The 14,671-nt window shown below is 38.3% G+C and overlaps 2 protein-coding genes across 2 annotated transcripts; both read right to left on the reverse strand.

Moving 5' to 3' along the window:
• Positions 1-2,044: 2,044 nt before the first annotated feature.
• LOC104600005 (uncharacterized) lies at positions 2,045-5,378 on the reverse strand. The gene is made up of 3 exons (XM_010262796.2): positions 5,090-5,378; positions 4,079-4,351; positions 2,045-2,288 (listed from the first exon to the last, which is right to left on the reverse strand). Exons 1-3 carry the CDS (start codon positions 5,105-5,107, stop codon positions 2,241-2,243), a joined length of 339 nt encoding a protein of 112 aa, XP_010261098.1. The 5' UTR covers positions 5,108-5,378; the 3' UTR covers positions 2,045-2,240.
• A 4,830-nt stretch (positions 5,379-10,208) lies between these two features.
• On the reverse strand, positions 10,209-14,188 carry LOC148791365 (uncharacterized). The gene is made up of 2 exons (XM_088888158.1): positions 12,952-14,188; positions 10,209-11,560 (listed from the first exon to the last, which is right to left on the reverse strand). Exons 1-2 carry the CDS (start codon positions 14,186-14,188, stop codon positions 10,209-10,211), a joined length of 2,589 nt encoding a protein of 862 aa, XP_088744284.1.
• Positions 14,189-14,671: the final 483 nt, after the last annotated feature.

Consider the following 14,671-nt stretch of genomic DNA (forward strand, 5'->3'; position numbering starts at 1 on the left):
TTGCTGGAGTCTGTTACTTTGGTCAGTTGGTTGTGGTCACATGACCACGCACACATTGAAATATCAATGTGTCTTTTGTTGGATTTGGCTTTGGATCCCATTCATTTTGTGAATTGTGATGACACAGGTTGCAGTTGGATAATCCAAGGAATTAGGATGTGGTTAATCCAGATCTGGCGAACATTTTATGGCTGATTATCAAAATGGTTGGTTATTTATTTATTTTCTCACATGGGGTAGAGATTTACCACTTGTATGCAAGGTTCAAAGTATTGATATGTAGTGGGTTGTATCGGCCGATATGTATCGTATTGGGGGCTTCCCGATACACCCCTACAGGGGGTGTTTTGGGGTCTTGGCCGGTTCAGAGGGTGGACGGACCTTAAACTGGCCTCTCTGAACCAAATTCGAAAAAAAAAAAAAAACTATCGATACTGTTCAATACGCCACTAATGGCATATCAGGTGTATCGATATTTTAAACCTTGCTTGTATGAATAAAACCTGCATTTGCACAACTGGACTTTGCAATATACCTGCACATGCTAGTTACTAAATATTACACTCAACATTTGGCGATACCATTTTTCACTTGATTCAGTTCAACATGAAATCAGGTATTGATAGAAAAATTGGAAAAATCTAACTTGGCCAATTGATGATAATGCTGCAGTTTTTAAATGTAACACTCAACATTTTTCTTTTGGATGGATATTTTCATTTGATAGTTTACACATTAAGCATTTTGGTCGGTTATAACTGAAGAGCAGTATGCGCATATGGATGTGCCAAGGATTGTTAATTTTGAAATTTAATTGGTATATTTATTAAAGGAGAGAATCGATGAGGGTTTTAACTTACATGAATACTGTAGAAATTGGAAAAGAATGGGCCGAGCAAAAAGAAAAAAAAAAACACGAGTGGAAGAAGCTCTCCCGACCCTACTTGGTTGCGGGCTGGGATGAATATTTTGGCCAGCCCAAATCAAAGTCTCGGTATTGGTTACAATTTAAACATGTTCGTCGCCGTTGTCCATGTCAACTTTAATCTTTATATCCCAACTTTGCATTGGAAGCCCCATTCAACAAAGCACTATCTCGACCATATGGGTTGAGCGGCATGGTAGACAAATCCTTCTAATAATTCCACTCCATCGGGGACCATTCCGTCTGTCATGTCTTGTGAGAGTCTGAGAGATCGAATCTGCTCCTCACGGAGCGCGACACGGAACATCTTCCCTTCCCATATTGATAACGAGCATCATGTACGGGAGATGTCCTCATTGCACGCCTGCAATGCTCTGTGAGGGATGGTGTTGGACACGCTCCGCGAGTAGCAGATCTGAACTCGTCTTGTGAGAGAAAAGAAAGATAATTCAAGAATTCCTTTCAGTATTTTTGAACCATCATTGACCCAGACAGTTGGACCAGAATCATCCAGACAACCGATTCTATTTTACCCTAAATCTAATTTTTGGCCAAAAACTGTTGAATTAATCAATGAACCGGCGATCAAACCATCCAGCCCATTCAAGATTTTGGTCATTTTTTTGTTTTAATTAATTTTTTATTTTTTAGTTGGAACGTCGAATCAGACAGTGGCCAGAACAGTTCTGGTTCTATGTCAGTTTTTAAAACCTTAATTCCTTCTGTTGTACTAAATATTTCCAAAAGCTAACTATCATTTACGTAAAATTTCTGCTCAATTAAGGATCAAGCAGTAAATTTTCTTCCTTTTTTTCCCTGTTTTACATGTTCCCCAATCCCCACTGACAGTGTTAGGAGGGGAAGCTAATTACCACTCTCTTCATTCTTTTTAGCCCTCTTAACTTTCTTGGCTGTCAAAGCAGAATTACGACCATGAACCGGCATGCCTACTTTGGAGATGAACAGTGCAGGATAGGGTTACAGAGGGGCATAGCATACAAACAGCTCCTGATCAAGTCATGGATGGCAGCTTCTCTTATCTTATTGATGCAAGGAAATTCAAACTGCCCTCCTTATTTACCATACCAATTCAGGGTGTTGATCAATGTCCACGGAATATCAGACAAAGATACATGCATACCATTTGAAATATTAATTACAAAAATCATTTAATGCGAACACATTATATTACTCGCTGAAAAAACAGGAAAATTACAATTAACGAAAAAGAACAAGAAGAAAGAAAGAAGAATACTAGTCCCCCATATCTCATTACACAGTTTGGAAGAGGTGGAAATGCCACCTCGGACCCCGTTTACGCCTTTACACAACAGTTGAAGTAGCTGAGAAAACTCCTCCTCGTCTGTCCAAACAAAAACAAGATAAAAACATCTTCTCAGCCCGGCAACGTAAATAAACTCAACTCTCAAAAAATCAATGAGTTGACAAAATCTAAAATCCAACAAAGAAGATTACAAACAAATACTAACAAGAGACCTTGGGGCGGAGGTCGCTCAATTGTTAATTTGTTAATCCATATCCAACCTTTCTGCAACTTCAACCAAACATTAGGAAAATTCCAATAGCCCGGTCACGGGTCACCCTTTAATTAATCACGTGAACTGTGCCAATAGCTTTTCAAATCAAGACAATTTGACTGCCTAACCTTCAACTCAAGAGTGTCAATTGGACCATTTGATCCAACGTCTGACAATTAGAATTTCAACCTATAATAATTATCAAGACTCAAGTTACCAGAGAATCAAGCCGAAAGCTGTTGAATAACGTGACTGAGCCCACATTTCATACATGATGGAAAGGTGGATGTGTCATGGTTTCAATCGAGAAGATTGGAGCAACCTTTGGTATTGATATTCAAGCTTTTGAATTAGTCCTCAAGTTCAACAAATCAATTACTAATTCATGATTCTATATTAAAATGGGTATTATTGCTTTCACAGTATAATCCATCATCCAACCAAAAGCCTTCAATTGCTTTGCATAATAACCCACAGCGACCCATCCCAGAAAATCTTCATCACCAACTGTCCGAGGATCGAATTAATAAATGTTCCAACAAAGAAAATCATTGTTTCCTGGTTAACTCTTTAATTCATTTCTTAACAAGTATTGCCAGCCCTATCCACAACATATAATTCTATCATTTTTCCTTCTAATCCACGCATCCACCCATCAGTCCTACCTGTATTTTTATCTAGATCTAGATCCAGTTTTAATAATAGTGGTTCATGTTTTCTCCCCATTTGTAATTTTTTAATTTTCGATCTCATCTGTGACCAAGATAGTTGTCCCAGCTCCCAACTTCCAGCACTAATTCTAGCCTTTACTCTCACTCATGTGGACGGCTAATGGATTTACAAATTTATTATCCAAGCTGCCCAATTCAATATTTCCCACTAGTCCGCCATCCCTTCTAGCCTGTGACCTACGGAATGTGCACCACATCATGTATTTCATGAGATCCTCCCATCATACACCGCATTAATCCAGGGACCAAAAACAGAGAATCCTACGAGGCCAGCCCACACACTCTCTCTTTGAACCATCAGGGGCTCGTGGGTACCAACACAACATCACTAGATTCCAATCCCACCGCCTTCCAATGATGGGCCACCTCACATTCTACCCTGTATGACACATGAAAGCTACTTTACTACTGCACAAAGCCGCGGCCCACGGCCCATCATCGTGACAAAACGTATCACACAACAATCAGAATGCACATAGAAAAAACAGTCGTCACTCGTCTCGTCTGTAACCCATACTTCCAGAGTCCAGACTGGCTTCAGCTAGCGAAGCCAAATTTCCTACTCACTTTCTTTACCCGGACCCTACCCACAGCACACTGCAGCCGCACATCTCACAATAAGATGGCGATGTGTGGCTGCAACGCAATGCGGGTACAGTGTGAGTAGAGAGTAGTGGACAGGAAATCCGATTTGTCAGCTAGCAGCCTCACATCCACGAATGTGCCAACTGCCAACCAACCAGACTTCAACGCGTTTTTGCCCAATTCAAACAAAACAACAGTCATATCCTATCCTATTCACAGCTCACTAGAAAAATGGAAAGTTGCAGACATCCAAGATTAGTATCACAGAAGGTGGCAACCAACAGGTAAGGGGGACTTACAGTTGGAGAGTGGTTGTGGGGATGCTGATCATCATTCACATGGTTGTGGTGATGGACCTGGTTGTTGTTAATGTTGTTGTTGTTGTTGCTGCTGTTTTTGTTGTTGTGACCGTTGGTGAGCTCCTCTTCGTTACCGAGACTGGCTCTAGAGATGTCACGCTTGTTCTGTTTTCTCATCTCTCTTATCTTGGTGAAATCCATAGAATAATCCGGCAAGTCTCCCTTCTGATCCCAATCCCCGAACTGTGGCACAGATAGCCATGCCGCGTTTTTCTGCAACATTTATCATCCAAAAATTTAGATAGTTTCAGACTTCAGATTCTGGTACAAATTAAAGCTTCCATTCATGAACTTTAATCTCGTAAATAGCACCAAGTCGACTAAAAAACAGGAAAGAAGAAGACAATAGTAGAGAAACTCCGGAGATGTCAATCATCTGATTTCTTTTTTTTTCAGTAAACTTCGCAATTGAAACACATATCAAGAGTAATGGTTAAATTAGAAATGGATTGTTACTAAATCATTCTGTTAGTGTTAATTAATTGTTCATTACTATTAATGATTATCTTTTTTCTCCAAGATTATTGTAGATTAGTGTTTCCTTTAGTGCCAATTTCAAAGATACCTCCTTAACAAGATCCTTTCTTCCGGAATCATGACATAAGATTGGTAATCGAGAAAAATCAATGAATCTCTAAAATCAAAGTTCAAACTCTTGAGGGATACGATCCCTGACCGATTCTGGCCATTAAAAGTGCATTCTTTAGACCTAACTCAATCCTCGATAAGGGAGAACACAGGGGAACCTGAAACTTTCTCAATCCAAAACAGAGACTCCGATGATAAAGCATTGAAATTCTAAAGTCATTAACGCTTCAACTCTCCAAATCAAAGGAACATCTCCACAGTTCATCACTTCATCTTCAAAAGCATTAATATTCTAAAAAAAAAAAACTCAGAAAAAACGAAGCACAGACCAAACCATAAAAAACTAAAGAACAAAATAATCACCTCTTTACGGTCCTCCATGGGTTCTGATATTCGATTTATGGAGCAAAGCTTCTGACGCTGGTGAAGAGGGAACAGAGAGCTTTGAAACCAAACAATGAAGTGAACGAAGAAGAAGAAAAAAGAACACAGGCGTGAAGTGAAACGCTACAGCTGATGACAGCACACGATCAGACCTGTTAGTGTTCACCCTCTTCTCGTTTATAGATACAACACCTCACCTGTGGGTTATGGCCCAGAAAACACATGAAATAGCGAAAATACCCCTCACACGTCTTCTCTTCCAACGTTACAGTCACAGAATACAGAAGTTGCGTAAATGCTTTCCCTCGGGTTACGGAAGACAACAGACACGGTTGTAAGGTCGGCCAGAACCCAGAAGTCTCAAAAGGCGTCCTAGCTCTAGGCCTGTTCTTGGTAAATTTGTAAATTTCGAGGTAATTAATGGCTAAGATGTCAGACTCTTGGAACTTTCTTTGGATGGATGATGGGCTGCATGGTCTTTCTAGACTTTCAGTGGCAACTTTGTTATTTTGAGCAAAACAGCGACCGCGTGACGAAACTGACCTTCTCTAAATAGCAGTTTGTTTCCGCTTTCCAACCCTCCTTCTTTGCTTATTAGAGTGGTAAAATGACAAAAAAAATGGTGGTGGTAGTGTCTTTATCCCGGTTGCTTTCGGTGCCTGTTGTCCAACGTGTAGGGGTAATTTCGGAAATTAAATGATTATACACTTTAACAGATTCCATTTTGTTGATATAATGAGGGGAACAGAGGCGTGTTTGTTTGTTATATATTAAAATAGAATCAGAAACAGGTAGACCAGTCGGGTGGAGGCCTGACACCTGAATACCTCACCGGCTAAAACGTCTCTGTGTTACTTATTATTTTATTAATAACTTTGTTCCTGTCTCAAGAATCAATTCACCTCTCTCTACAAGTAAAGGCTTGATATTTTGGGCCTGTTTGGAGGGATTGAGTTAAAAAACAAAGCTTTGAAGAAGCTGTGTTGGCTCGGCTACACAAACAATGTAAGCTATATTTGTTGAAAACTGGTTTAACTGCTTAAGAAGTTAAAAAAAGTTGAAGTCATATATATAATCTAGACAAAGATGGTTCTCGGAGTAAAATGTTAATTCAGGCCAATTCGAGTTACACCCCTACAGTTGGCTGATGGAGTGGATTTTGTTTTTCAAAAATTTTGGGAAATTTTGTAGTTTGTTTCTTTTAAAAATTTATATTAATTTTCTAAATATATTATCTCAAATCCTTTGAATTGTGATAGATTTCTCCACCTAACTAAATACTATTGTTCCCAATTATAAAAAAAAAAAAAAACACTACAAATTCATAATAATTTCTAATATGGAAAAATCAATAAAAACTCCTGTCTATATATAAATTCCACGCATGGATGGCTAGAAGCCGCTGACCGCTGTGCTTCAACCCTCCCAAACAGGCACACTTTATCATGGAGAATAATTATATATAGCATCTTAGAGAGAATTAAATTTATAGATTATGTATTTGCAAATTAATCAAGTCTTAGTTAGAATCATTCCAGTACTATTCCTTGTTGTTCATAAACTGAAGCAACTGAATCAAAGAAGATATTCTGCATGGGCTAAGATCCAAGAAACCCAATTAACGAGGGCTGATGTCGCCAATTCAAACTGTCCATTTCACATGTGATGATCGTTGGCAACAGGAGTTCTTTATTACTTATTCATCAACTCTATACCTTCTCGTGTATGAGTTTTTTTTTTGTGTCAATTATTTAATAAAAAAAATGAGGAGAAGGCTGAGATGACTTGAGAGATGAGGTTTGGAACCTGATAAGTAAGGATAAGACGAATGGAGGGAGAAAATACATGTTTACGTAGCAACCTTGAGTCGTCCTTGCTGGATAATCCCGCGGGTGGCCACCTATATAAAACCTGGACCAGGATATTACGACAACCGGATTGATTTTGTTGATGGAAGAAAATGGTTGATGTGGACCAAAGCTTTGAATATAGCTGGTTTTTAGGGGGGCGGTGCTCATGATTAAATAAATGAAAGGGATGGATGAAATCTTTTCACCGTTTATATCTTTATTATTATTTTTCTTTTTGTGGATCACCTTTTTTTTTATTTTAAACATTAAGATTGATAATTGTGCTTAGTATGTACATATACATCAATGAGATAACTCTACCTGTTGATGTTTATTGGGTTGTGTTTGGTATCATTACTGTTTCTACATGAAACGTTTTGGGTTGAAGAATAGAAATTGGTTAGTGATATGTTTTCGTCGTATCATATCATATTTGAGAATTACTTTAGTTAGACTGGTTAAACTTTACACCCTGGGGCAAGACTTAAGAGATGTCAATTTGACTTTTTTTACAAACAGCTTTTCATGCTTGCTTCAATTATAAGCAGCAATTGTATGCCAATTTGCAATGCTTCAAAAATCGACTTGGAACCTAACCGCTTTGGCTGCCGGTTTTCAGGTCAGATCATCTGGTTTGAACGGTTATCTAGGTCAAATGGGTGGACAATTCAATTATATAGGTCAATGGGTCAATGACTAAGTTAATAATTTTTGGCTAAGAAACGAATTAAGGGTGAAACAGAACTGGTTGCCTAGATAGTTTTTGGGCCGAATAGTTCAATCATCCAGATCAACAACAGTTCAAAAACACTGCCAATTTATATTAATCAACACAATATTTTAGCTAGAAACAACAATGGTACTAAGACAACCTACCTATAATTAAACTCTAAATATGTGGAGATATTAATGACTGTTGCCACGTGAAAATTCTTAGGTCCATTGAATCAACCTATTAAGTGAGTGAAGCCACATAAGATACACTTCTAATTAGATTTAGCCTTAGGCCCCCTTCGCTTTTTGGTAAGTTATTTACCTGGGTAAGTTTCTCCTTGGAAACACTTAACTAGGTAAGTGCATTTACCCATGTTCTTTTATTTCTTAGGTAAATAAGATAATGACCATTTTTCATAAAAATCTATTATTAAAAGGGGCATTTTTATCCCATTCAAGTGTTAGTAACTTTCCTCCTAGGTGGGAAAGTTATTTACCCACCTAGGAGATGGGTATCACTTATACCTAGGAAGATAAACTTTCCATGGTCCCCACATTAATTTGAAAAATGAACATGGATTCTTGGTCAATGGGAACCAAAATCCCATTGACCAACATTCCCCCCTCTCAAAATCCAGAAAAATAACACCCCCTTAAGTACATATGTATACCTCGCAAATTGAGCATCTAGTATTTGTATTGATTTATGCAAGGTTCTAAATATCGATAAGCTTGATATGTCGATAGGGGCGTATTGGGTAGTATCGGTCCTTTTTTTTATTTTTTTCAAAACTAGTTCAGGGGGGGCAGTTTAAAGCTCCTCCACCCCCTGAACCGGTTAGAACCCCGTTATACCCTCTATAGAAGCATATCAGGGTACTCCCGATACGATACATATCGGCCAATACGGGTCGATACATGTGGATACTTTGAACCTTAGATTTAGGGCTATTCAAGAAATACTCTGTTGATTGCACAGTTCTAAACTCAAACACTCCATATATGGTTCAAAAATATGCTGGCCACAAGAGCCTATAACCCCAAATCAAGAATATTTATTGTACTTCTAATGTTGTCATTCATGCAAAATCTTTTCAATGTGCAGTTGTATCTTATTGTTACCAGCATATTGGATGTTGGTTAGTTAACCAATTTTTATGATTGATATGCATATTCCCATTCTACTGTTCCACCCTAACAATTACTTCTAAACCGCTGGCCACAAGATGTCCCCACATCGGGAACATCTTTTGCATTTGTATCGTCATTGATGAGAGATGCTTCCAATGTGCATAGTATCTTTGTGACCAGCATATTGGATATTGATAAATTAACCAATTTTTATGAGACATTGATATACACATCCCATTCTACCCTAATTATTAGTTCGAGACTGCTGACCACAAGACACTTCAACCAGCCACATATCATCGATATCATCTTCCTATGAATGACAATATAAAGTATAAGAGCCATGTGGTCAGCAGATTTGAACTTCCCCTAAAGTCTTGTGGTCAGCAGATGGTATTTGTCATTTTGGCATTGGAAAATTAGGTAGAATAGCATTTTCATGTTCATAAAATGATCAAAACATTTCAAATGCACGAGCACTACGAAATGAGTTCAGATCTGTTCCCAACAAACCACCACAGGAGATACTCCTGATGTGTGGCTGTAGTGTTTTGTTTGGTTGAAAGTCTTGTTAGAAGCTGTACCAAAGCAAAACAACAAGAAGAAGAAAACAAGAAGAAAAGGCAAGAAGGAAGGAAGAAGAAAGTGGAGAGAAAACTATTCTTTCTCGTAGTCCAAAGGGTTACAGTAACAGAGTTTATATACAGAGCATCGGCCAATAACAGAAGGCCAGCTTAAATAGTAAAAGACAAAAGAAAAAAAAAAGAATTAACGAATGACTTAAGAGTAAGTAACTCTACATCCCCCCCTCAAGTTGGAGTTTGGTGGATATCAAGCAAACCCAACTTGGACATGAAATTGCTGAATTTAGGACAAGAAAGTGGCTTTGTAAAAACATCAGCTACTTGGTGATGAGTGGAGATGTGTTGATGATTGATAAAGCCTTGCTTAAACTGCTCTCTAATTAAGTGGCAATCAATGTCCAGGTGTTTTGTTCTTTCATGAAACACTGGATTGGCAGTGATGTGTAGAGCAACTTGAGTGTCACACCAAAGAGGAATTGGAAGTTTTAATTGGATGCCAAAATCCTTAAGAACATAGGAGATCCGTTGAAGTTCACAAACCGTTGCTGCTAAACTCCTATATTCTGCTTCTGTTGATGATCTTGAGATTGTTATTTGCTTCTTTGTCTTCCAAGAAATGAGAGCTGGCCCCAAAGAAATGCAAAACCCTGTTAAGGATTTTCTGGTTTCAGAACAGGAGGCCCAGTCTGCACCACTGAAAGCTTCCAAGTGAAGAGAATTGTCTATTAGATAAAAAAGGCCTTTTGAAGGACAACCTTTTAGATATCTAAGCAAGTGTATTGCAGCTTCCCAGTGTGACTGACATGGAGAGTTTGCAAACTAACTTATTTGTTGTACAGAGTAGCTAATGTCTGGCCTACTAATATTCAAATACAATAAACGTCCAACAAGCCTTCTATATCTTTCTGGTTCAGCTAGTGGGGTGCCTTTGTTTGCACACAGTTTTTGACCTTTGGGGAAAGGTGTTTTAGCTGGTTTAGCACCTAGGAGTCCAGAATCTGTTAGAATGTCAAGAATGTACTTCCTTTGGTTAAGAACAGTACCTGAAGAACTCCTAGCAATCTCCAAACCCAGAAAATACTTGGCGTAACCAAGATCTTTGATAGTAAATAGCTTATCCAGGTACTGTTTGACTGAAATGATATCTGCTTTTGAGGTACCTGTTAAAAGCACATCATCTACATACACTAACAATGCAATGAAGGAATAAGATGAGTGCCTAACAAATAAATAGTGATCATGAGCTGATTGATGGAAACCAAAAGCCTTAATTTTGTTACTAAATTCAGCATTCCATTGTCTTGAGGCTTGTTTAAGCCCATATAGTGATCTCTTCACTTTGCAGACTTGACCCTTGGCAGCCTTATAATACCCTCCTGGAGGTTGCATGTAGACTTCCTCATCCAAATACCCATGCAAGAATGCATTATTGATATCCAATTGATGGGCAGGCCATGATTTAGATATTGCAATTGCAAGAAAAATTCTTACAGTTATTGTTTTGGCCACAGGAGAGAAGCTATCAAAATAGTTAATCCCTTCCACCTGGTGAAAGCCTTTGGCTACCAGCCTGTCTTTGTATCTATCCACACTGCCATCCGGATTCAACTTCAGTTTATATACCCATTTGGAACCAATGGCCCATTTTCCTTCTGGTAAATCAGTGAGTTCCCAAGTTTCATTCTTCTCTAATGCTTTTAATTCCTCATTCATTGATTTAGTCCATTCAGCATTAGTACTGGCTTGATTATAAGAAGTTGGTTCTTGAATATTTGACACATTAGCTAAAAAGGATAAATATGATGCAGAAAGTGAAGGTGATTGAACAAAGGGATATGTTGAAGGTGTGTGAGGTGATGATGCATGAACCTGTGACTGATTGAGGATTCTGACAGTAGTTCTAACATTGCTACAAGCCAAGTTAGTAACATAGTCTGTAAGCCAAGCTGGTTTCGTTTTGACTCTAATACTCTGTCTGATAGGGGGTAGGTTGTTTGTAGTAACTGGGACTGTAGTTTCAGGAAGTAAATCACAAGGTGGACCAGTGGTTTCTGTTGCCGGTTCAGAGGTTGGTGAATCCAAAAAATTAGGTGTTTCATTGGGCTCCCCTGTTGATGGTATGGGTGATGATGCATCTGGTGTAGGGGTTGGTAAAAAATCTGGAATATCATCTGGAGAATGTAGTGGTAAAACAAATGATGGATTTTTGTCAACAGAAACTGAATTGGTTCTGAAAGGGAAGATTTGCTCCTAGAATTTTATGTCTCTTGACACATAAACTTTATGTTTTTCCAAATCATAGGCCTTATAGGCCTTTTGGCCAGGACTATACCCAATGAATATACACTTAAATGCTCTATGATCAAATTTGTTTTTATGAGGTAATGTATTTGTCACATAGCATAAGCAACCAAAGCATCTTAAATTGGTATAATCCGGTGGTTTATGAAATAGGACTTCAAATGGAGATTTTCAGGCTAACACTGATGAGGGTAGTCTATTTATAATATGAGTAGCCATAAGGATGGAATGTCCCCAGAATTTTTTTGGCAAGCAAGATTGGAACATGAGAGCTCTTGCCACTTGCAAGAGATGCTTGTGTTTTCTTTCAACAATTCCATTCTGTTGAGGTGTATAAGGACATGTCTTTTGATGTAACACTCCTTTGCTAGAAAGAAAGGATTGGAAGCCATGGTTTGTAAACTCTGTTCCATTGTCAGACCTTATGGTTTTGATAGTTTTATCAAATTGGGCCTTAACCATGTTAAAAAATTGAGTGAAAATGGCAAGTGTTTGGGTTTTGTGTGACATCAGAAAGGTCCAAGTTGCTCTGGAACAGTCATCCACAATTGTTAAAACATATGTGGCTCCAGTAATTGAAAGCTCTTTGTATGGTCCCCAAGTGTCCAAATGGATTAATTCAAAGGGTTGTTGGGTAGTGATACTACTGGTTGGAAAAGGTAGCCTTTATTGTTTAAACAAGTGACAAATTTCACACCCAACCTCATTTTGTAAATTCAAGCATTTAAGAAAATCAATATGCTTTAAAATATTCATTGAAGCATGTCCCAAACGGCCATGCCAAAGAGAGATTTTTGAAGTAGCCATACTTTCATTTCTAGAAACAGCAGCATTACAAGGTAAAAAAGTATCCTTGAAATTCAAAAACAACTTGTCATTGTTTGGCTCTGTATTACATCTGAATTCTCTAAAACAAGAGTTGTCCAAGATGTATAAGCTTCCTGGTAGTTTCCCTACTGTCAGAATCCTTTCAGTCTGGAGGTCTTGCAGCAGACAATGGCTAGGTAAGAATGTGAACTTTATTTGGGCAGACTCATCAAGTTTATTTACTGATAGAGGTTGAATTTAAAACTAGGAATGTGTAATGCATCTTTCAAACAAATATCAGTTGACAAATGAATATTTCCAATGCTATGAACAAATTAAATGGATCCGTCTGGTAGGAAAACAGGTAGTGGATGTTTAGTGGGTCTAGGCTTATCAAAAAGGGATTTATTTCCACACATGTGGTTTGAAGCCCCTGTGTCAATTATCCAAGTACCCGACTTCAATAAGTCAATAGTACTCAATGCAAAACTTAAAGCGCATTCAGTATTGAAGGAATTATCTACATAGTTGTCCAGGTTAGCAAAGTTGACATAGCTGCCTTCCATAGTCATCTTCCCTTTCATCAGCTTCAGGATTTCTTGTTGCACCATATTTTCCAAATCCATTTTCTTATCAGTTTTCCCATCAACCTTCTCTTCAGTTTCAAAATCAAAGGGAGTTTCCACCATGTTGGCCATTGTTCTGTTTCCTATTTTTTTTTGCTGCTCCTTGAACTCCTTATACCATTCTGGGTATCCATGGAGCTTGAAGCAAGTCTCCTTCACATGTCCCTTCACATTGCAATGATCACAATACTTGCTATCATTATCCTTCCTTCCCATGTCTGTCTTTTTATAATTTCCCCTATTAGTTTCATCTCTTCTGTAGGGTTGATTGGTGTTTTGGGTTTTGGCAAATAACCCAGTAGAGTTTATGTTTTCATTAAAAGCTATGTGTACTTCTCTCTGTTTCTCAATTCTGAGAACCAAGGAATAAGCATGGTTCACAGAGGGTAAGGGTTCCATTACAAGGATTTGACTCCTTATATTATCATAACAGTCACTTAAACCCATAAGAAATTGCATTAATCTATTGAATGAATGCAAATCGGCAACTGCCTTAGCAGAACCGCAGGTACAAGATGGAATAGGCATTAAACAGGTTAGCTCATCCCACAACCTTTTAAGCCTAGTGTAATACTTAGCTACTGATTCATTCCCTTGAGATATTGAACTTATATCTCTTTGGATTTGATACAGCAAAGGCCCATTGCTTTCACCAAATCTTTCAGCAATTTCATCCCAGAGTTCCTTCGCTGTAGTAGTATAAAGAAAGACATCTGCTATTTCTTTTGAGATTGAGTTAAGGATCCAGGAAGTTACCATGTAGTTCACCCTTGTCCATAGCTCAAACTCTGTTGTTCCTTCATCTGGCTGAGCAATCCTCCCATCCACGAAACCCAGCTTCAGTTTCGCACCTAGAGCTATCTTCATAGATCTGCTCCAGGTGAGGTAGTTGTTTCCAGTTAATGGTGTTGTAACTAGCAACATTCTAGGATGATCCGAACAGTGCAAGAAGAAAGGGTCTCCGTTCGAGTTGTAGGCTGACTCTCTTGTAATCTCTACAACAGCTCCAGGGCCGGTCGTATTTCGACCATTACGAGTAACAGAGGTATCCACCTCTTCTTCCATAGTGTTGATAGGAAAACAGTCAAAAAGAAGGGATAGGCAATAGATCTCGTCGCTTTGATACCATGTACCAAAGCAAAACAACAAGAAGAAAAGGCAAGAAAGAAGAAGAAAGTGGAGAGAAAACTATTCTTTCTCGCAGTCCAAAGGGTTACAGTAACAGAGTTTATATACAGAGCATCGGCCAATAACAGAAGGCCAGCTTAAATAGTAAAAGACAAGAAAAAAAAGAATTAACGAATGAGTTAAGAATAAATAACTCTACAGGTTTTCCAATACCTACTGTTTCCATTAAACAACGTTACACTTTATAAATACGACTTTTAAACGTTATGTAGAGCAGAAACTGGAACTGACATCACTTTTACCAAACAAACTCTGGAGAGTAGTATCTAGTGTTGCAACTTGCAACTGGGCTAATTGAATCTGGCCCACTTCCACCACTAAAGAGTTAGGCCCCTATCCATAGGCCATAGCCTAAGTCAA

Source organism: Nelumbo nucifera, chromosome 5, assembly GCF_055504915.1.
Source record: "Nelumbo nucifera cultivar China Antique chromosome 5, China Antique-T2T, whole genome shotgun sequence".
Classification (NCBI taxonomy): domain Eukaryota; kingdom Viridiplantae; phylum Streptophyta; class Magnoliopsida; order Proteales; family Nelumbonaceae; genus Nelumbo; species Nelumbo nucifera.